At 48.5% G+C, this 23,633-nt stretch overlaps 1 protein-coding gene across 5 annotated transcripts; it reads left to right on the top strand.

Annotated features, from left to right (window-relative positions):
• Positions 1-327: 327 nt before the first annotated feature.
• LOC125461374 (protein FAM217A-like) lies at positions 328-22,062 on the top strand. 5 transcript variants are annotated; one of them, XM_059652640.1, is made up of 6 exons: positions 328-468; positions 2,705-2,846; positions 3,703-3,802; positions 14,365-14,436; positions 17,888-17,997; positions 20,142-22,062. In XM_059652640.1, the coding sequence occupies exons 2-6, from the start codon at positions 2,716-2,718 to the stop codon at positions 21,337-21,339; spliced, it is 1,611 nt and encodes a 536-aa protein (XP_059508623.1). In that variant the 5' UTR covers positions 328-468; positions 2,705-2,715; the 3' UTR covers positions 21,340-22,062. The 5 variants fall into 5 exon arrangements, with proteins under 5 accessions (XP_059508623.1, XP_059508624.1, XP_059508625.1 ...); XM_059652641.1 differs by lacking the exon at positions 328-468 and adding an exon at positions 473-589; XM_059652642.1 differs by lacking the exon at positions 328-468 and adding an exon at positions 482-593.
• Positions 22,063-23,633: the final 1,571 nt, after the last annotated feature.

Below are 23,633 nucleotides of genomic sequence, written 5' to 3'. Positions count from 1 at the left end.
CTCCCTCAGCCCATCTCCCTGCCTAATCCCAATCTCTTGCCACTGGCCCTATCTCCCATCCGGGTACTGATGTGCCTGTTTCCATGGATACCGTCACCACACGGAGCCGAAATCCCGGTACAAACCGCTCCACCTGCCGGGGGCGCGCTAACGGGAGGCCAACACCTCAACCGCAACCCCTGCGCGGGGTCACTACAACTCCCGGCGGGCAATGCGGGCCATGTCTTTAATACCTGGCGGGTAGACGACCATTCCCGGCGGGCAGTGCGAAGGTGGACTACAACCCCCAGCGGCCAGTGCGACGTAAAGTGTAAGACCCGACGGAAGGCGAAGCAGGAGACTACAACGCCCGGTGGGACAATGCGTATAGCCTATAATTCCCGGCGGGTAGACTACAACTCCCGGCAGGCAAAGCGGGCGGGGACTACAACTCCCGGCGGAGAGTGCGCCGGGGCCTGGTCGTGGGCGGTGAGTATTTCAGAGACAGTCAGGGTGCGGTAGTGGTGGAGGGAGCATCGTTATCATTAAATACCATCCTCACGGAATGTCCCCGATTCACAACTTCCAGCGCTGCTAATATCCCAGAAATGTGTGTAAGGCCCATTGACCTCAGGGCCACTGCTGTGGGAGTGCTGCACTCTCTGTTATCCTGATTATTCAATTGAACTGGTCCCTTCTCTTACAGCCCTGCCCCGTATCCCCCATTCCCCACATCCCCCCATGTTCTCCCCCACATCCCTCCCCACATCCCCCCATGTTCTCCCCCACATCCTTCCCCCATCATCCCCCATCACCCCCATATCACCCATTCCCCACATCCCCCCATGTTCTCCCCCACATCCCTCCCATCACCCATTCCCCACATCCCCCCATGTTCTCCCCCACCGTCCCTCCCCACATCCCCCCCCATGTTCCCCCCCCACGTCCATATCCCCCCGCATCCGCCCATATCCCCGCAACCCCCCCATGTTCCCCCCCCACGTCCATATCCCCCCCGCATCCCCCCCATATCCCCCTATGCTCCCCCCACATCCCTCCCCATATCCCCCCATTCCCCACATCCCCCCCCGTATTCCCCCCACGTCGCCCCCCCACCGCGTGCTCTCCCCCCGCGTGCTCTCCCCGTATAATCGCCCCCTATGCCCCATCACCCCCATATCCCTATACCCCCATAATGCCCCGTATCCCCCAAACCTCCCCATACTGCCCCATAGCCCCCCATACACCCCTCCCCCGTAACCCCCAAATCCCCCCACACCCTAGGATCCCATTAGCCCTAAGTGCTTGATGCAGTTACTCCATGAAATCATATCATGTTTAGGCAGGCAGATGGACTGAGGGAGAAATGTGGGAGATGGTGAGGCGGATTGAAGGGGGCAGGGTTAATGATGAAGGGGTGGGGGCAATGTGAGGATCCACAAATGGTGGGAGGGATAGTCCTGAGGGATGGCAAGAGGGGACTCGGGATTAGGGAACTGTGAGATGAGAGCAGATAGAGATGGGGGATTAGGTCGGGATTGACTGGTGCACCGAGGGACGGGGAATGGGAGATGCTGGTAGGGAGGGGGCGAAGGAACAGGGTGGGTGGAGGGAAATGTGACCTGTTGGACAGGGACCACTGCTTTCAGTGATGAAGAATTCCACAGACTCCCCTCTCTTTGAGTGACTAATTTCTCCCCTTTCTCAGCCCTTCATATTGTTAGACTGTGACCCCCATGGTTCTGGACTTTCCAGTCATCAGGAATGCCTATCCTGTGTTTTCCCCCTGTTTGAGTTTACAATGTTTCTGTTGGATACTCTGGCCCCTCTTCCTTCTCAACGCCAGTGAAAATTGTCCTAGCCCATTCAACCATTCCTCATTTGTCAGTGTCAGTGTCACCATCCCTGGCATTAGTTTGTAAACCTTTGGTGCGCTCCCTGTATAAAGTCAAACAGCATGGAAACAGGCCCTTCGGCCCAACTTGTCCAAGCTGACTGGGTTTCCCAAGCTGAACTAGTCCCATTTTGCCTGCATTTTGCCCATATCCCTCTAAACCGTTCCTATTCATATACACTTCCAGATGCCTTTTAAGTGTTGTCATTATTATCTGCCTCTACTACATCCTCTGGCAACTTGTTCCAGTCACAAATCACCCTCTGTACGAAAAAGTAGCCTCTCACTTTAAACCTATGCTCGCTAGTTTTGAACTCATCACACCCCTGCCAATCCTGGGGATTCGCTGTTTACCTTGTCTATGGCTCACATGGTTTTATAAACCTGTATAAAGCCACTCCTCAGCCTCCTATGCCCCTGGGGGAAAAAACCCCCGCCTATTCAGCTTCCCTACAGCTCATAACATCCTTCCTCACATTACGAGACCAAAACTGCGCACAATATTCCAGGTTTTTTGAAGCACAAAATGGGAGGTTAGGCCAGATAATGAAACGATGGTTTAAGAATGTAGATTCACAGCAGCAGCATAAAGGAGGTGGTGAGGTACGGGAGAGGTTAAAGGAGGTTAAAGGTTAAAGGATTCCAGAGTTCAGGGCCCTGTCATCTCAAGGTACGATCATCTGAAGGGCCAAATGAACAGGGAGAATAGAAATCATGCCATGGACAATGTTGTAAAGAAATCGGATGATTTGAATGAGTTTTCATGAGTTTTGCCCTGGGCTATGCGTCATCATGATTGCTGGTTACTGACTCTTTGCCTTGTTTCCACAGCGAGCTGGAAGATGAGCCCCGATCAGTTGCCACACCAAGCATTTTTGACACTATCCAGTGATGCCTGGGAAGCCAAAGGACTGCACAACACAGTCAGAAAGTCATTGATCAAGAAAGGCTTATTAGCCGGAGATGGAACTGGGTAGGTGTTTGTGTAACACCCAGGCACTTTGCCCCTGACAGTGGCCCCGATCTAATCAGATGAGGAGGTTTGGATAGTACTTCCTGGCTGGTGAGAAATGCCATGTAACAAAACATGGTCAGGCATCCCAAAACCTACTTCGACTGTGGATAGTGCAGCGTGCGCAGGGGATCTTCTTTTTGAAATAATGTTCCTTTCTTGTGTATGTTACAGAGCTCCATTTCAACACTCCACATGTTCATGAACTCTTGTTAATTCTGAATGCAAATGGTGTCTCGATATGGTCTCTCCGCTTTCCACGCCAACACTGATAGTAGTGTGCCTTTAGCTGTCCGAGCAGTGCTACGCATGCATGTCGGTTGTACAGACCATCCCTTACACAGCTGAAATATCTGTCCAGTCTGCCCAACTGCATTGTATGAAATGTGTCTGTTTTACAAGCCTGTAGTGCCTGCAGTATACATCAATCATAAACAGCTCCACCACCTATTCGCTCTTTCACACACTGACACCACCTGAGCTGTCTTGCGATCCAAGCCACTTTCACTGGGTTTGTATGCACACACAACACCTGTACCGCCTCTTGCACCCGCACTGCCTGTACCGCCTCTGTGCCACTCGCACCCGCACTGCCTGTAACTGCGTGTGCATTTTTAGTACTTGGACTGCTTGTGTCTATCTGCAGCGTACGTACCTGCGCTGCGTGCTCACCCTCTACCTTTCCTGCTGACTGTGCCTGTACTGTACATGATTCACTCCTACCCTGCTTGTTCTCCTTCCATCTCCATGCACATGATGTCTTTTCAAACTGTCCGTTGTCTCAACCACATTAACTGTACTTCCTGTCACTTTCTAGGAAGAGTGAGGTAAAGAATAGTATGCCCAAGTGGAGGAGAATCCAAACAAGGGCACAGTGTTGCAGTTTCAGCACGATAGATAAATCACGTTTTGAGGAGGTACGTTTCTGTCAGCTGTTGCATTGTATTCCAACTCATGTTTGTTTTCTGCGTACAGAAATGAAGGACAGGGACAACCTAATTGACTCATTAAGCACCATTTATTATTCCTGTACTACCTTCATCCACTGCCACACTGTCTTCTGCCAGTCACATTGAAAACTCTGAATTTGACATGGACTGTCATTACAGCACCGTGCGGGCCGGGGACAGGGAGACAGGGCCATCGTGACAGCACCGTGCGGGCCGGGGACAGGGCGATGGGGCCGTCGTTAGAGCACGGTGCGGGCCGGGGACAGGGCGACGGGGCCGTCGCTACGGCACGGTGCGGGTGGGGGACGGGGCGACGGGGCCGTCGCTACGGCACGGTGTGGGCCGGGGACGGCGCCGTCGTTATGGCACTGTGGGTGGGGGACGGGGCGACGGGACTCGTGCTGCGGCACCATGCAGGGATGCAACTGTTGTATATGGTCAAATACCCATTTGGAAGAAACGCCTGGTTGGAAATTGGCCTTCCGAGAAAGGAAGTGGCTCCTTCCGTTTATTCCGACTGCGCAACGCCGTCAGCTCCTGCCATTGGCTTTCTTTGTTTCCTGTTACTTGGTGTCTTTCCAACTTAACCAGTTCAGTTTTTCAATGCCAAAGCTCCAATATACCTGAAGACCCTTTTCCCATCTTCTTTTTGTATATAATTCTGTTGCTCGTTCTCATCTCTTCCACCTCTTTTTAACATTCACGTTTGGTTGCTAACCATATTTATACACATTTAACCATTCCTCCCGAGAATGAGGTTTTGACCGTAGGGGGATTTTAAACTTTAGCCCTATCAAAGTAACGACGTATTCTTTCTCAACAACATTCTCAAACCCTGTTCTGATGACATTGAAGCAGGCTGGCTTTGCATGGGAGACTGAGAGTTGGTTCGAAATTTGGAAGCTACTGGTTTGACTGTAATGTTGCGAGCTAACACATGCGACCATCTTCGGATTTTATCTCAGGTTCAGTATCATAAGATGCACCTATATATGGAACTCGGGCAACCAACAGTTGGGACTGTATCTTTTAATGCATGATGTTTAGAGAACTGTACTGGAAATAACAAATGCTGGAGATTGCACTGGGTCAGCTAGTGTTTCGTGTCTAGGTGACTCTTCTGCAGAAGTGAGGCAGAAGAGTTGAATTACTGCTTTTGATCAGTCTTCATGGTCAAGGACATTAATAACGTTCCAAAGATTAGATTAGATTAGATTCCCTACAGTGTGTAAATAGGCCCTTTGGGCCCAACAAGTCCACACCGCCCCTTGCAGCATCCCACCCAGACCCATCCCCCTATAACCCACACATCCCTGAACACTACAAGCAATTTAGCATGGCCGATCCACCTAGCCTGCGCATCTTTGGACTGTGGGAGGAAATCAGAACACCCAGAGGAAACCCACACAGACACAGCGAGAATGTGCAAACTCCGCACAGATTGTTGCACGAGGCTGGAATCAAACCCAGGTCCCTGGCGCTGTGAGGTTGCAGTGCTAACCACTGAGCCACCGTGTCATCCTTATTACTTAAGATATTAAGTAGTTAAGGAGCTCAACGGATGGGGAGTGGCATAGGTGAGGAGGAAGCTCTGAGCACATTAGCTATCACTGGAGAAAATGTACTAGCGAAACTGATGGGGTTTAAGGTCAATATGTTTCCTGGGTTTGATACAATGCCTTCGTGGATTTGAAAGGAAGCAGCTATAGTGAGAGTGGATACACTGGGAGTAATCTTCCAAGAATCCTTCAATTCTGGAAAAGTCCCAGAGGATTGAGAAAATATTAATGTAACACCCTTATTCAAAAAGGGAAGGAGACGATAAAAAAAGGTTCAGTTAGATTAATGTCTGTCTTTAGGATGATGTTAAGAATCCGTTATAGAGGAGGTAGTAGCAGATAAATTTAGGAAAACATAATTTGTTAAGCAGAATCAGCGTAGTCTCACACGGAGGCAATTGTGCCTGACTAACTTCTTACAGCTGGGTACAGGGGAACTAGTTGATCTGTTTGGATTTCTGAAAGATATTGGCTAAAGCACTGCACACAGAGCTACTCAAGAAGGTAAGATCCCGTGGTGTTGAAGGCAGAATACTCACTTGGATAGAGGATTGTCTTTTATCAGACAGAGTTGGGCGAAAGGACGCGTTTTCAGATGGCACTCTGTAACCAGTGGAGTGTCAGAGGGAGCGGTGCTATATATATTAGTGACCTAGATGAGGAAAGTGAGCGTCTTATAGCCTAGTTTGTGAATGACACAAAAATGGGTGCAAAGACAAGGATGACAGAGAGTCTGCAGAGGGACGTAGACAGGCTATGAGAGGGTAACGAAGAAAACAACTTGATAAATGGAACATGATGTGGGAAAATGTGAGGCTGTACACTTTGGCAGGAAGAAGAGATAAGCTAAATATTACTGAACTGGGGTACATCTCCAGAAAGCTGCAGAACAGGGATTTGGGAGGCCTTTGGTATGAATGATGCTAGCTTTTAGTCAATGTTCAGAGGGTAGTAGGGACCTTTATTTCAAAAGGAATGGACTGTTAAAAAAAGGAGATTTTGCCAAAAGTGTACAAAGCATTAGACAGAGCACACACTGATGCCAGAGGCAGTCCAGAGAGGGTTCACTAGTTCTGAAGAAGAATCATACTGGACTCCAAACATTGATTCTGTTTCCTTCTCCACAGATTATGCCAGACCTGCTGAGTTTCTCCAGCATTCTCTGTGATTGTTGTAAAATTCTTAGGGGCTTGGCAGGGTCAGATCAGAGATAGTTCTGGCCTCCCACCCTCCCCACTATTGTGGGAAGGGGTCACCCATTTAAGAGAGATGCGGGTTTATTTCTCTGCATGTAGGGTATCTATGGAATTCTTTACCACAGTGGGCTGCAGATTGTTAAGTATCTTCAAGGCTGAGGTGGACAGAACTTCAATTGAGGCTTATGGGGATAAGATAGGAAGGTGGAGTTGAGGATTCTCAGATCAAACGCGATCGTATTGAATGGTAGAGTAGACCTGAAGGGCTGAATGGCCTACTCCTGTGTCTTATGGAATGAAACGTGGACAGATGTTTGGTCGTGGAAAGGCAGTTAGGACACCATGTGTGAGGGAGGGAGAGACAGCGTAGGCAGCGTGAATGAGAGAGATGGAGAGAATGTACAGGCAGTGCCTGGAGGTAGGTGTGTGTGTGTGTGTGTGTGTGTGTGTGTGTGTGTGTGTGTGTGTGTGTGTGGGAGGGGGGACAGTACAGGCAGTGTGTGTGTGTTAAAGATGGAGGGACAGTACAGGCAGTGTGTGTGTGTGTTAAAGATGGAGGGACAGTACAGGCAGTGTGTGTGTGTGTTAAAGATGGAGGGACAGTACAGGCAGTGTGTGTGTTAAAGATGGAGGGACAGTACAGGCAGTGTGTGTGTTAGTTAAAGATGGAGGGACAGTACAGGCAGTGTGTGTGTTAAAGATGGAGGGACAGTACAGGCAGTGTGTGTGTGTTAAAGATGGAGGGACAGTACAGGCAGTGTGTGTGTGTGTTAAAGATGGAGGGACAGTACATGCAGTGTGTGTGTGTGTTAAAGATGGAGGGACAGTACAGGCAGTGTGTGTGTGTGTGTTAAAGATGGAGGGACAGTTACAGGCAGTGTGTGTGTGTGTTAAAGATGGAGGGACAGTACAGGGTGTGTGTGAGTGTGTTAAAGATGGAGGGGCAGTACAGGCAGTGTGTGTGTGTTAAAGATGGAGGGACAGTTACAGGCTGTGTGTGTGTTAAAGATGGAGGGACAGTTACAGGCTGTGTGTGTGTGTTAAAGATGGAGGGACAGTTACAGGCTGTGTGTGTGTGTGTTAAAGATGGATGGACAGTTACAGGCTGTGTGTGTGTGTTAGTTAAAGATGGAGGGACAGTTACAGGCTGTGTGTGTGTGTTAGTTAAAGATGGAGGGACAGTTACAGGCTGTGTGTGTGTAAGATGGAGGGGCAGTACAGGCAGTGTGTGTGTGTGTTAAAGATGGAGGGACAGTACAGGCTGTGTCTGTGTGTGTGTGTTAAAGATGGAGGGACGGTACAGGCTGTGTGTGTGTGTGTTAAAGATGGAGGGGCAGTACAGGCTGTGTGTGTGTGTTAAAGATGGAGGGGCAGTACAGGCTGTGTGTGTGTGTTAAAGATGGATGGACAGTTACAGGCTGTGTGTGTGTGTTAGTTAAAGATGGAGGGACAGTACAGGCTGTGTGTGTGTTAGTTAAAGATGGAGGGACAGTACAGGCTGTGTGTGTGTTAGTTAAAGATGGAGGGACAGTACAGGCTGTGTGTGTGTAAGATGGAGGGACAGTACAGGCAGTGTGTGTGTGTGTTAAAGATGGAGGGACAGTACAGGCTGTGTCTGTGTGTGTGTGTGTTAAAGATGGAGGGACGGTACAGGCTGTGTGTGTGTGTGTGTGTGTGTGTGTGTGTAAGATGGAGGGACAGTACAGGCAGTGTGTGTGTGTTAGTTAAAGATGGGGGGACAGTACAGGCTGTGTGTGTGTAAGATGGAGGGACAGTACAGGCAGTGTGTGTGTGTGTTAAAGATGGAGGGACAGTACAGGCTGTGTCTGTGTGTGTGTGTGTTAAAGATGGAGGGGCAGTACAGGCTGTGTATGTGTGTGTGTGTGTGTGTGTGTGTAAGATGGAGGGACAGTACAGGCAGTGTGTGTGTGTTAGTTAAAGATGGGGGGACAGTACAGGCTGTGTGTGTGTAAGATGGAGGGACAGTACAGGCAGTGTGTGTGTGTGTTAAAGATGGAGGGACAGTACAGGCTGTGTGTGTGTAAGATGGAGGGACAGTACAGGCAGTGTGTGTGTGTTAGTTAAAGATGGAGTGTTAGTTAAAGATGGAGGGACAATACAGGCTGTGTGTGTGTGTGTTAAAGATGGAGGGACAGTACAGGCTGTGTGTGTGTGGGTTTGTGTGTGTAAGATGGAGGGACAGTACAGGCTGTGTGTGTGTGTGTTAAAGATGGAGGGACAGTACAGGCTGTGTGTGTGTAAGATGGAGGGACAGTACAGGCAGTGTGTGTGTGTTAGTTAAAGATGGAGTGTTAGTTAAAGATGGAGGGACAATACAGGCTGTGTGTGTGTGTGTTAAAGATGGAAGGTCAGTACAGGCTGTGTGTGAGTGTTAAAGATGGAGGGACAGTCCAGGCTGTGTGCGTGTGTTAAAGATGGAGGGACAGTACAGGCTCTGTGTGTGTGTGTTAAAGATGGAGGGACATTACAGGCTGTGTGTGTGTTAAAGATGGAGGGACATTACAGGCTGTGTGTGTGTTAAAGATGGAGGGACAGTACAGGCTGTGTGTGTGTTAAAGATGGAGGGACAGTACAGGCTGTGTGTGTGTGTGTGTGTGTGTGTGTGTGTGTGTGTGTGTGTGTGTGTGTGTGTGTGTGTGTGTTAAAGATGGAGGGACAGTTACAGGCTGTGTGTGTGTGTGTGTTAAAGATGGAGGGACAGTTACAGGCTGTGTGTGTGTGTTAAAGGTGGAGGGACAGTACAGGCTGTGTGTGTGTGTGTGTGTTAAAGATGGAGGGACAGTACAGGCTGTGTGTGTGTTAAAGATGGAGGGACAGTACAGGCTGTGTGTGTGTGGGTTTGTGTGTTAAAGATGAAGGGACAGTACAGGCTGTGTGTGTGTGTGTGTGTGTGAGAGAGATGGAGGGACAGTACAGGCAGTGTGTGTGTTAAAGATGGAGGGACAGTACAGGCAGTGTGTGTGTTAAAGATGGAGGGACAGTACAGGCAGTGTGTGTGTGTTAAAGATGGAGGGACAATACAGGCTGTGTGTGTGTCTGTGTTAAAGATGGAGGGACAGTACAGGCTGTGTGTGTGTGTGTGTGTTGAAGATGGAGGGACAGTACAGGCTGTGTGTGTGTGTGTTAAAGATGGAGGGACAGTACAGGCTGTGTATGTGTGTGTGTGTGTGTGTTAAAGATGGAGGGACAATACAGGCTGTGTGTGTGTGTTAAAGATGGAGGGACAGTACAGGCTGTGTCTGTGTGTGTGTGTGTTAAAGATGGAGGGACGGTACAGGCTGTGTGTGTGTGTGTTAAAGATGGAGGGGCAGTACAGGCTGTGTATGTGTGTGTGTGTGTGTGTGTGTGTGTGTGTGTAAGATGGAGGGACAGTACAGGCAGTGTGTGTGTGTTAGTTAAAAATGGGGGGACAGTACAGGCTGTGTGTGTGTAAGATGGAGGGACAGTACAGGCAGTGTGTGTGTAAGATGGAGGGACAGTACAGGCAGTGTGTGTGTGTTAGTTAAAGATGGAGTGTTAGTTAAAGATGGAGGGACAATACAGGCTGTGTGTGTGTGTGTTAAAGATGGAGGGACAGTACAGGCTGTGTGTGTGTGGGTTTGTGTGTGTAAGATGGAGGGACAGTACAGGCTGTGTGTGTGTGTGTTAAAGATGGAGGGACAGTACAGGCTGTGTGTGTGTAAGATGGAGGGACAGTACAGGCAGTGTGTGTGTGTTAGTTAAAGATGGAGTGTTAGTTAAAGATGGAGGGACAATACAGGCTGTGTGTGTGTGTGTTAAAGATGGAAGGTCAGTACAGGCTGTGTGTGAGTGTTAAAGATGGAGGGACAGTCCAGGCTGTGTGCGTGTGTTAAAGATGGAGGGACAGTACAGGCTCTGTGTGTGTGTGTTAAAGATGGAGGGACATTACAGGCTGTGTGTGTGTTAAAGATGGAGGGACATTACAGGCTGTGTGTGTGTTAAAGATGGAGGGACAGTACAGGCTGTGTGTGTGTTAAAGATGGAGGGACAGTACAGGCTGTGTGTGTGTGTGTGTGTGTGTGTGTGTGTGTGTGTGTGTGTGTGTGTGTGTGTTAAAGATGGAGGGACTGTTACAGGCTGTGTGTGTGTGTGTGTTAAAGATGGAGGGACAGTTACAGGCTGTGTGTGTGTGTTAAAGGTGGAGGGACAGTACAGGCTGTGTGTGTGTGTGTGTGTGTTAAAGATGGAGGGACAGTACAGGCTGTGTGTGTGTTAAAGATGGAGGGACAGTACAGGCTGTGTGTGTGTGGGTTTGTGTGTTAAAGATGAAGGGACAGTACAGGCTGTGTGTGTGTGTGTGTGAGAGAGATGGAGGGACAGTACAGGCAGTGTGTGTGTTAAAGATGGAGGGACAGTACAGGCAGTGTGTGTGTGTTAAAGATGGAGGGACAATACAGGCTGTGTGTGTGTGTTAAAGATGGAGGGACAATACAGGCTGTGTGTGTGTCTGTGTTAAAGATGGAGGGACAGTACAGGCTGTGTGTGTGTGTGTGTGTTGAAGATGGAGGGACAGTACAGGCTGTGTGTGTGTGTGTTAAAGATGGAGGGACAGTACAGGCTGTGTATGTGTGTGTGTGTGTGTGTTAAAGATGGAGGGACAATACAGGCTGTGTGTGTGTGTTAAAGATGGAGGGACAGTACAGGCTTTGTGTGTGTAAGATGGATGGACAGTACAGGCTGTGTCTGTGTCTGTGTTAAAGATGGAGGGACAGTACAGGCTGTGTGTGTGTGTGTTAAAGATGGGGGGACAGTACAGGCTGTGTGTGTGTGTGTGTTAAAGATGGAGGGACAGTACAGGCTGTGTGTGTGTAAGATGGAGGGACAGTACAGGCAGTGTGTGTGTGTTAGTTAAAGATGGAGTGTTAGTTAAAGATGGAGGGACAATACAGGCTGTGTGTGTGTGTGTTAAAGATGGAGGGACGGTACAGGCTGTGTGTGTGTGTGTTAAAGATGGAGGGACAGTACAGGCTGTGTGTGTGTGGGTTTGTGTGTGTAAGATGGAGGGACAGTACAGGCTGTGTGTGTGTGTGTTAAAGATGGAGGGACAGTACAGGCTGTGTGTGTGTAAGATGGAGGGACAGTACAGGCAGTGTGTGTGTGTTAGTTAAAGATGGAGTGTTAGTTAAAGATGGAGGGACAATACAGGCTGTGTGTGTGTGTGTTAAAGATGGAAGGTCAGTACAGGCTGTGTGTGTGTGTGTGTGTGTGTTAAAGATGGAGGGACAGTACAGGCTTTGTGTGTGTAAGATGGATGGACAGTACAGGCTGTGTCTGTGTCTGTGTTAAAGATGGAGGGACAGTACAGGCTGTGTGTGTGTGTTAAAGATGGAGGGACAGTACAGGCTGTGTGTGTGTGTGTGTGTGTGTGTGTGTTAAAGATTGAGGGACAGTACAGGCTATGTATGTGTGTGTGTGTGTGTGTGTTAAAGATGGAGGGACAGTACAGGCTGTGTATGTGTGTGTGTGTTAAAGATGGAGGGACAGTACAGGCTGTGTGTGTGTGTGTGTGTGTGTGTTAAAGATTGAGGGACAGTACAGGCTATGTATGTGTGTGTGTGTGTGTGTGTTAAAGATGGAGGGACAGTACAGGCTGTGTATGTGTGTGTGTGTTAAAGATGGAGGGACAGTGCAGGCTGTGTGTGTGTGTGTGTGTGTGTGTTAAAGATTGAGGGACAGTACAGGCTATGTATGTGTGTGTGTGTGTGTGTGTTAAAGATGGAGGGACAGTACAGGCTGTGTATGTGTGTGTGTGTTAAAGATGGAGGGACAGTACAGGCTGTGTGTGTGTGTGTTAAAGATGGGGGGACAGTACAGGCTGTGTGTGTGTGTGTGTTAAAGATGGAGGGACAGTACAGGCTGTGTGTGTGTAAGATGGAGGGACAGTACAGGCAGTGTGTGTGTGTTAGTTAAAGATGGAGTGTTAGTTAAAGATGGAGGGACAATACAGGCTGTGTGTGTGTGTGTTAAAGATGGAGGGACGGTACAGGCTGTGTGTGTGTGTGTTAAAGATGGAGGGACAGTACAGGCTGTGTGTGTGTGGGTTTGTGTGTGTAAGATGGAGGGACAGTACAGGCTGTGTGTGTGTGTGTTAAAGATGGAGGGACAGTACAGGCTGTGTGTGTGTAAGATGGAGGGACAGTACAGGCAGTGTGTGTGTGTTAGTTAAAGATGGAGTGTTAGTTAAAGATGGAGGGACAATACAGGCTGTGTGTGTGTGTGTTAAAGATGGAAGGTCAGTACAGGCTGTGTGTGTGTGTGTGTGTGTGTTAAAGATGGAGGGACAGTACAGGCTTTGTGTGTGTAAGATGGATGGACAGTACAGGCTGTGTCTGTGTCTGTGTTAAAGATGGAGGGACAGTACAGGCTGTGTGTGTGTGTTAAAGATGGAGGGACAGTACAGGCTGTGTGTGTGTGTGTGTGTGTGTGTGTGTGTTAAAGATTGAGGGACAGTACAGGCTATGTATGTGTGTGTGTGTGTGTGTGTTAAAGATGGAGGGACAGTACAGGCTGTGTATGTGTGTGTGTGTTAAAGATGGAGGGACAGTACAGGCTGTGTGTGTGTGTGTGTGTGTGTGTTAAAGATTGAGGGACAGTACAGGCTATGTATGTGTGTGTGTGTGTGTGTGTTAAAGATGGAGGGACAGTACAGGCTGTGTATGTGTGTGTGTGTTAAAGATGGAGGGACAGTGCAGGCTGTGTGTGTGTGTGTGTGTGTGTTAAAGATGGAGGGACAGTACAGGCTGTGTGTGAAACACCAAGCAATGTTAGTGGCAGTTAGATCCACCATGATGTTAGAGAGGATGTTTCAGGATTGTGACTGTACTGTGATGTATTTCAGTGATGAGTGGCTTGGTGAGGAACTTTTAGCAGGTCGTGTTCCCATGAAATTGCTGTCCTAGTCCTTCTCCATGGAAGCGGTCATGGGGTTTGGAAGACGCTGTCTAAGGTCTTTTGGTGAATTTTTGCAGTGCATCTTGTAGGTGGTACACACCGCGACTACTGAGCGTTGGTGGTGGAGGGAGTGGATGTGATGCCCATCAAATGAGTTGCTTTGTCTGGGATAGAATCAGTGAAAAATACACATTGCAGACAGTATTCGTGCCTTAAAATAAAACAGCGTTATAGACAGTGACATTACAGGGCAGCACGGTGGCTCAGTGGTTAGTGGTCACAGCGCCAGGAACCCGGGTTCTAATCCACCCTCTTGTGCCTGTCTGTGTGGAGTTTGCACATTCTCCCCATGCCTGCGTGGGTTTCCTCCGGGTGCTCTGGTTTCCTCCCACAGTCCAAAGGTGTGCAGGCTAGGGTGGATTGGCCGTGCTAAACTGCTCATCATGTTCAGGGATGTGTAGATTAGGTGAGTTATAGGGATTGGTCTGAGTGGGATGCTCTGAGGATCAGTGTGGACTTGTTGGGCTGAAGGGCCTGTTTCCACACTGTAGGGATTCTGAGTGTACACGTATTATGGAGAGATAGCACAGCAGTGTATCTTATTTTTAGTATTCGTTCATTCATAGGATGTGGGTATGTAGGCTCGGTCAGCATTTGTTGTTTGGGGGCTGTTAAGAGTCAACCATTGCTATTGATTTGAATCACAATGTAGGCAGAGAGAGGGGAAGGGAGGAAGAAACAAACTGACAGCGCAGGTCGTGTCTTTGGGAGCATCAGACGGACAGAGCCTTAGTCTTGCTGAATTATTGTAGAATTAACTTGCATTCCTCTTTCACTGCAGGTCTCGCACAGAGATTGTGCAACCAAATTAAAGAACCTTTCCTTGGACCACAAGGACAAGAATTCAAAAAAGGTAATCTGTTGTTTAAACTGTTTTCTGTGAATAGCAGTGCACTCCTGAAGCAGGTCCAATAGCATACTTACGCGATCAGAAGAATCATCATCACTTATGATAGCCTGTAACTGCCTGAGAGTTCTTACAGCAAAGGAGATCGGAGAGAGTTTACAAGATTGTGTCAAGTGTGAATGAAGTCGAACATGTCCCCGTTAGCTGATGGTATAAGGTCTAGGGAGCACAGATTTAAGGTTTTTGTGAAGAGATACAGGGAGATGAGAGAGAATTTTATTACACGTTGAGTGGTACGGACCTGGAACTTGGTGACAGTGTGGGTGGTGGAAGCTGAGATGATAAATGACGATAAAAGATAATTGAGAGAAATGAAGCTGTTGAGCCAAGGAGACTCAATGTAAGAATAAAACTGACTCAAATGTTCTAAAAGTACCAGCACAGGGCTAAATGATCTCCTGTTCCAAAATAACTCTGACACCATGAGCTAGCTCCAGTCCTATTCTCTGCAGCTTGTGTCTTCTTCACAAGACACTTTCCGCACTCTTACACCCACACCTTTCCCAGTAACACTAAGCACCAAGACATCTATATTGTTGACTTCTCACCCCGGCCACACAAACACCTAGATAACTGCATGCAGGTCTTATCACTACATTTAAGGAGTGATGGACTTGTGTTGGAAGTGTAACAGCAAAAAATCACTAAATTGGTCCCTCGCATGAGGGGCTTGACCTATGGGAAGCTGTGTAAATTGGCCAGTACTGTAGTGGTTAGACAAATGAAAATTGACCTCATTGAAATATTGAAACAAGCTTCCGAAGGGAGGCTTGGTAGGGTTGATACTAAGAGGTTGCTTCCACCTTAGTGAGGAAGCTAGAACCTCGGGGTGCAGTCTCAGATATAGGGCTGAGATAGGGAGAAATTTCCTCTCTCAGCGGGTTATGAATCTTGTAATTCTGTACCCAGAGGTTTGTAGCCGCTCCATCAGTGAATTCATTCTAGCGTAGGATTGAGAAAGTTTTGGTCTCTCTGCTAACAATGAACGTGATCATACCTTATTTCTTTCTGCCTCTATGCACTTACTTGTTTCTTGTGATTCGTGAACGCGATACTTTGGACACCAGCACTTACCAACTCTCACTCTTTTCAAAAAATAAACCGTCTTTCAAAATTTTTCTCTGTTGTGGATAACTTCACTCTCATTAATGCTGTTTTCCATCTGCTGTGCTCTAGCCCATTTGCTCACATGATCAGAGTCTGCTTGATACCTCCCTGCACCCTCTCGAGGTTCATTCCCATTAGCATGTGGCATAAACAAACTTGGAAGTATTACATTTGATCTCCACTTCCAAACCGTTTTATTACACATGCAATCCCCTACATTAGGAATGAGTTCCATTCTGAAGTCTGTTCACCGGTCAATTAGTATGCAAATCAGAACTCATTGCAAGATAATCGAAAGCAGCCATTTGTAAGGACAGGAAAAATGTGGGTGTTGGGTCTTTAAAATTGCAGCCCTACATGAGACCCTGTTTGTAAGTATGAGTGTATATAAATCAGGAACCTGCTGTAGATTGTGAATTGTAAATCCAGCACTGAGCCTTGTGATACCCCACTGGTAATAGCCTGCCAGTTTGAGAATGGTCTGTTTACTTCTGCATTCTGTCCATTGGCCAGTTCTCAATTTGTACTAGTTTATTTACCCCAATTCATAGAATTATCATAAATTCCCCTTTAGTGTGGAAGGAGACTATTCAGCCTGTTGAATTCGCACCTATCCTCCAAAGAACATCCCACTCAATCCCTGTAACTCAGCATTTCCCATGGCCAATTCCCCTAACCTGCACATCTTTGGAAGAAACCAGAGCACCCAGAGGAAACCCATGCAGACATGCCGGGGGAGGGGATAGGGGTGGGGGGTGTGGAGAATGCGCAGACTCCACACAGACAGTCACCTGAGGCGAGAATCGAACCCAGGTCCCTGGTGCCGAGAGGCAGCAGTGTTAACCACTGAGCCACCGTGCCAGCCAAATTGTGAGCTCTAACTTCATTCATTAACCTCTCATGTGGGACGCTATCAAAAGCTTTCTGAAAATCCAGTACACTCGATCTACTGGTTCTTCTTTTATCAATTTTACACACAACATCCTCAAAAAAAACTTCAGGTTTGGCAAATAAGATTTCCCTTTCATGTTCACGCTAGTCCCTTCTTTTCAAACGGTCCAGTTATCACATTCTTTAGAATAGACCAAAGTCAAATATTTCCCTGTTTTACAATCTAGTTGGTCTCTTGTTTAAACTATTAATTCTAACTCTGCCTTTAAACCTGCTCTGCATTAATATTCTGTTAAATTTACCTCTTGTAGTAGAGATTGTGATTGTATTTTCAAATTTCTTAGCTCTTAACAACACCACTGCATCCCACAACCAGCCCAGCTCGTCCCTGCCTCCCTAACCTGTTCTTCCTCTCAGCTATCCCTTCCTCCCACCTCAAGACCCACCTCCATTTCCTACCTACTAATCTCATCCCGCTTCCTTGACCTGTCCGTCCTACCCGGACTGACCTATCCCCTCCCTACCTCCCCACCTACACTCACCTTTACTGGTTACGTCCCCGTCCCTTTAACTTGTCTGTCTCCTCTCCACCTATCTTCTCCTCTATCCATCTTCGATCCGCCTCCCCCTCTCTCTCACTATTTATTTCAGAACCCTCTCCCCCATCCCCCTTTTCTGATAAAGGGTCTAGGCCCAAAACGTCAGCTTTTGTGCTCCTAAGATGCTGCTTGGCCTGCTGTGTTCATCCAGCCCCGCATTTTGTTATGTCTCGTCCCCTGTTCTCATGACCCAGGAGTCCCTCTGTTCCTGATGCTGTCCACCCAGAGTTCTCTGCAACTGGAACCAAGTTCCAATGTTAATGTTCCAGCCCTCAAGATAAGTGCTGACATAATAGAATTCTCAAACTTCTAATGGGTAGCTGCTCACCAGCTTTTAGTGATATCTGGACTCACATCCCCAAGTCTCTCAGCACCTCACCATTTGCAAAATGCTTTGTTCAATTTTATTTTTTCTGGTCCTCACAGTTCTCTAGGTTGAACTCCATCTGTCACCATTTTACTGACTCACATCAGCAGCATTCGCCCTGTCACATAACTTATCATTAGCAAACCTGGACATTTGGTCTTTATCACTGACCTAGGAGAAGGAATAAATATGACGAAGAGCCAAGAATCCACTTAAAGGAAACCGAGAACGCATGGTAGCTGTGTGATCCAAAGAAAGTTGTCTCATTTTCTCCTCACATTTGTGTATTTCTAGTTATATGTTTTCATACTGGTTGGAAATGGAGAGAATTCACCACTTGGTGCAGGCACTTTATGAATCCAGTTCCCAGAATCCTGATTTCTCTTGGCTGTTGCATCGTTGAAAGTATCATGCATTCTGTGCTGTTTTGTAGATTACCAGAAACATGTCAAATCCAGGCAGGAGAGGCACCTCTCTACTCCGACCAAACAGCTCTGTTCAGAAGAAGGAGATGAGCAATAATTTGACTGAGAGTTGTCCAAGGTAATTCACTTTGTGCAAACTCCTCACAACCCCGTAAACTTTGCAAGGTTCACAATTCACAGTCCTATTTTATTCCTGCTGTTGTTACCCCTTCAATGTTTTGTACCCATGCCAGCACTGCCCCTTTAATCCACTTATCTGTAATTTAGCCCAGACTCAGTGGTAGCAGCGCAGTGTGCTTTTTAAGTTCCAACCAGCTGACTAGCTGATAATCCTGATGCGAGTACAAGCTGTGTCCCAGTCCTGGAGGTTAATGCTCATAGACTAGCTACTGCAGCAATTGATCCCGAATATGGCCTGCGGGCAAGGCAAGATTCCCCGGTTCCAGGTCTCCAACGTTTGACCAAAGTGGAAGAACGCTAGTTGCAGCTCGAGCCCACAAGCCACTCTGTTAGGGCAGAGCATCTTTGAGTTGCATATTCTGGTTTTAATCTCTCCCCAGGATAAGTACTTCAGTTCAGAGAAACAGCTCCAAATTCAGATCAGTTTGATTTTCTGTTAGCAGATGTGAGAGCTCAGTACTATCTTCCACACAGTTGACCTGCTCATATGACCACTAACTGTGATTAATATTGGGTGGTAACCCTCCCCATAGATGTAAGCTACCTGTCTTCCAATGAGGATATAGTTGCACCTTGCTGCCCCCACCCCCTGTTCCCCCATCTCAGGATGTGACCCAATCTTTCTGCTGTTGTTCAGGGTCATCTGTACACAAGTGGGTGCTAAAGAAATTTGAGGAATCCTCTGTCTGTGCCTTATTGTAAACTTTGCAAGAATCTGATGATAGGGACAGCGTACCTGATCATTTAAAGTCATACAGCGCAGAAACAGGCCCTTCAATTCAACCATCCCGTGCGACTATGTTCCCAAACTAAACTAGCTCCTCCTGCTTGTTCTTGGCCCATATCCCTCCAAACCTTTCCTATTCATGTATCTATCTAAATGTCTTTTAAACATTGTAACTGTACCTGCATCCACCACTTCCTCTGGAAATTCATTCCACACATGGACCACTCTGTAAAAGTAACAATTGCCCATCATGTCTTTTTAAAACCTTTCTCACCTTAAATATATGCCCCCTGGTCTTGTAATCCTCCACCCTAGGGAAAAGACATCTGCCTATACCCCTCATGGTTTTATAAACCTCTATAAAGTCACTCCTCGACCTCCTACGCTCCAGTGAAAACAGTCCCAGCCTATCCAGTCTCTCCTTAATTTCACTCAGAGACAGCAGGAACTGCCGATGCTGGAGAATCTGAGATAACAAGGTGTGGAGCTGGATGAACACAGCAGGCCAAGCAGCATCAGAGGAACAGGAAAGCTGAAGAAGCGTCTAGGCCCGAAACATCAGCTTTTCTGCCCCTCTGATGCTGCTTGGCCTGCTGTGTTGTTCCAGCTCCACACCTTGTTATCTCCTTAATTCATTCCTGGCAACATCCTGGTAAATCTTTTCTGAATCCACTCCAGATTAATAATATCCTTTCTATGACAGGGTGACCAGAACTGGACACAGTACTCCAGAAGAGGCCTCACCAACGCCCTGTACAACTTCAACATAGTGTCCCAACTCCTGTACTCAGTGGTCTGAGCAATGAAGGCAAGTGTGCTAAACGCCTTCTTAACCATCCTGTCTACATGTGACACAAACTTCAAAGAATTATGTATCTGAACCCCAGGTCTCTCGATTATACAACACTACCCAAGGCCCTACTTTTAATTGTATAAGTCCTGCCCTTGTTTGTTTTATCAAAATGCAACACCTTGCATTTATCCAAATTTAAGGTGCATCAGCCATTCTTCAACCTGTTGACCCATTTGATCAAGGTCTCTTTGTAATCTTAGATAACCTTTTGGATGACCGCAAACTGATGGAGCCAACGTAGATTTCTGATGGGTTTGTGACAATGAGGTCCCCTGGGCTTTGTGCCAGGTCGCTTCCCCTAATCCCTCGCCACCCTGACCTGGGCTGTATAAATAGGAATGGGGTATTTCAAGGATCAAATTTGGAATTGCTGTGTGTATGATTGTCACTGTCACTGGGAAGCTTCAGTTTGTTTCTGTTTTTTTTGGAATAAGTGCTGAACAAAGTGTGGAGCGAAGCTCTGAATCCTCCCTCAATCCCGTTGTTGGGTTTCTCTTGGCAGGAACACCAGGTCCGCGTCACGTTTGAAGCAGCCAGCGAGACTGCTGGCCTCCCACAGGAAGCTGCTGAGGATGTCGGTGGCGGCCAGGGAGTCTCCCTCCAACGTCAGGCCTGTAACACCGATGGTGTCAGCGGACTCCTCAGCGCTGGGCGACCCAACGTTTGACGCGGACGCGCCCTGCCAGCAGCTGAGCACCTGCTCCCGTAAAGCTGCCTGCTGCTCCACACTGAACCCACTGCCACAGAGCTTCGATTTACCATCAGCTGCCCCGGATGAGGACAGCGCGAGTGACCTCTCTGATTCCGAAAGAATTCCCTTGGAATCCAGCCCTTGCAGACCTCCGGACCTGAACCTGCGGGCTGAAGTGATAGTCCCAGCTGACCTGACTCCCACTTCCAGCTGCGCTGAGTTCAACTACCCAGATTTCCTGCCCGAGCCATACGCCAGCTGGAACCTGCGGGAGCTCTCTTTGCTGGTCAACAGCAGCAGCAATGCCAGGAGCCCGGTCACCGCCCGGCCTATGGGGTTTCTGGAGAGCTTTGTGGGCCGACTCCTTGCTTTGGAATGGTTGCAGCTGAAGACGGAGCAGGCCGAAAGGAGCAGGCTCACCCGCCCGCGTTCCAACACCGCTCCCGGCAGCTGTAACCCTGCTCGGCATCCCGGGAGAGGCAGGAGAGCCTGCCTGATGTTACCCAGCAGCCCGGGGTATCTGGCTATTGGGCCTGCATGCACTGTTGCCGGTGCCTGCAGTCACTGCTGGTTACGGTACCCCGACTGCATTGGCAACAGCCGCCCTGAGGCATACCAGAACTTCTCCCGCAGCTCCAGTACAAAGCAGCGTGGCACAGGCTCCCCGCTGAGAGCGGGTGGTCAGCCCAAGGCGAGAGCCTTCCTCGGCCACAAGGAGGCGGTGCTTGGAAAGGGGCCCTCAGAGACCGCCTTCTTGCACTGCAGCTCAACAGCGAAGGCGCGGAAACAACGCCTGCGCACGCTGCAGTGTGCTCCCCCCTGCCCCTATCACAGCCCCTCTGCTTCCCTCAGACTATGCATGATGCATCAGGGTGAATGTCACACCGGGAAAATGGGGAGCAGGGAGCAGAGCCTTGTGGTGGAGAAAGACTTCAGTCTGGACAACAGATCCCGAGGGATCAGCAACTCCAACGGAAAGGGGAAGCGACAGCTCCGACACCTGAAATAGGGGAAGGCTGAGGGAGAGGCCGGAGCCCCAGCTCGTCGACACCAGCAGCATTTACTGATTTGGATGTTGTGGCACGTTCTTCAGTCTCCTGACACTAGACCACTGTCCCCATGCACACGCCCTGTGCACCCTGCATGTGAACTGCTCTCGCAAATGTGCCTCTGACTTCCCTCCCCACCCCCACATGTGCTACTCAACCTAGCACACACCACTATCCCATGGCACTGTTCGACGGCCAGATGTCAGTGCACATTCTTCTACCCAAGGCAAGGTACCACCTTTGCTTGGTAGCTGTACAATGTGCTGGAGTGTAGTTTGATCAGTCTTCATCAAGTGTGTGGCGGGATGCTGCGGATGGAGCAGAGTACATTAGCAAGTTGTGATCAGACCGTGAATGAATGACTAGACAAAATGTGGATTCTCAATGCATGGAAACTGCAGAGACTGAAGGTTGTTTGCAGTTGCTGGATATAGGCAAAGAACTATATATGGGCCAACATAATTGTCTGACTGATCTCTTCCATCTTCACCTCTGCATTGGTAATGTTTCCTTTGTAGGATTTTAAGCTGGTGTATTTTGTGTGTTATTTATTGAGATTTCCCAGCCTGTCCACTTCAGGATGTCATTAATGCTGGAGAATGGATGTGGCTGCCTTGTTTGCTACATTTAATGAATTTCACTCATGGCTGCACCTATTCATAATAAAGCGACTCCAGACAAACCTTCTGATTGCTGCTTTATGTCTCAAGGTGTACAACAACTTCTGTAGTTTTCAACGAATCCACCAGTCATTATCTCTGAAGATTACGGGACATGCGTAGGAAAGTCTCCTTATCTTCAAATGCACACAACACTGCCCCTCGATCGCGCTGAACCCGCCTGGCGCTGCCCCTCGATCACGCTGAACCTGCCCGGTGCTGCCCCTCGATCACGCTGAACCTGTCTGCTGTGGTTGACCCACAATGTCCTTGGAGGGAATTCCATGATTTTGACCTGTCGACACTGAAGGAACGGAAATATATTTCCCAGTCAGGATGGGAGAGTGTTTCAGGGGGAGACTTGGAGGTGGTGGTGCTCCCAACAATCTGCTGCCCTTCCCCTACATGATGGTGGTACAGAGCGGTTTGGGAGGTGCTGTCCGATGTGCCTTGGTGAGTTGTACGGTGCATCTTGCTGATGGTACACACAGCTGCTGCTGAGCCTGGTTGGGGAGGGAGTTGCTGTCTGTCAATGTGGTGCCAATCAATCAGGCTGCTTTGCCCTGGATGGTGTTGAGCTTCTCAAGTTTTGGAGCAGACCGTATCCAGGCAAGTGGGGAGCATTCCATTGCTGTCCCAAGAGTGTGAGAGATGGATACGGAAGTAGACGATTCTGCTCATTGAATGTCCTCTGCTATTTAACAGGATTGCCATTGATCTTGGGCTTCAACCCCACTCTCCTGCCCCCCCCTCTCCCCCCCCCCCATTTCCATGACTTGTCTGAGAGAAAGTTAAGTATATTAAACAACTAATAGCTCTGGTTCTCCGAATGTTCTCCAAGCCCTGCCTGGCATTGACTGTCTGACTTGAACACATGTCAATGGGACAAGGATAGTAGGCACCATGCAGAGGTGGCAGGCTGTAATCCAGTCAATTTGAGGAACATAGTACAATGTGTCCAAAGGGATATTTCTCCTGCCTATTGCTGAGGAAATACTTTTACCGTTATGTAAAGTTGAAGAAGTTACAGCAAGTGTTGGAGCGGCCATCGTTCTGATTTCAAGAAATGGATCATTTGTTCCAAGGTGTGTGCAGTCAGTCCTGCCTGCCTTAAGCTGCAGTATCACAGGGAGAATGTGTGCAGGGAATCGCAGGAGTGGCTCACAGGAACTAACCATGGGAATTTCTGCTGGCTCAGCTTGAGCGAGGAGTACTGACTGAGGTTTGTGCTCAGTGGGTGCCTGTTCAAATCTGTCTGCTGTCTCTGCAGCCCCAGTGTCGGACCAGGTTGTCATCATGAATGTGACCCTGACCCTAAATTGCTTCGTGCCCTGCTCCTTTCAGTCTGAGCAGGTGGTATCTGAGACATTGTCCTGGCCCAAAATCCACTGTGATGTTCTGATGCACACACTGTACGTGGAGATGGCGGTAGACCACATTCCCCATCTCCAGAGAGAAGCAAGTGGAGTAAGGCGCTGAGTTTGGGAGGGTAGCAGTGTTCACCATGGCTGCCACACACTGCAAAAACTAGTCTGTGATGTATCTGGACCACAAAGGATTCTGCTCCCCCAATGCCTGCCTGGTGTGACCACGCA

This window comes from Stegostoma tigrinum, chromosome 19 (genome assembly GCF_030684315.1).
Source record: "Stegostoma tigrinum isolate sSteTig4 chromosome 19, sSteTig4.hap1, whole genome shotgun sequence".
Lineage (NCBI taxonomy): Eukaryota > Metazoa > Chordata > Chondrichthyes > Orectolobiformes > Stegostomatidae > Stegostoma > Stegostoma tigrinum.
The sequence above is the reverse complement of the archived record's forward strand: the minus strand, read 5'-3'. Positions and strand labels throughout refer to the sequence as shown.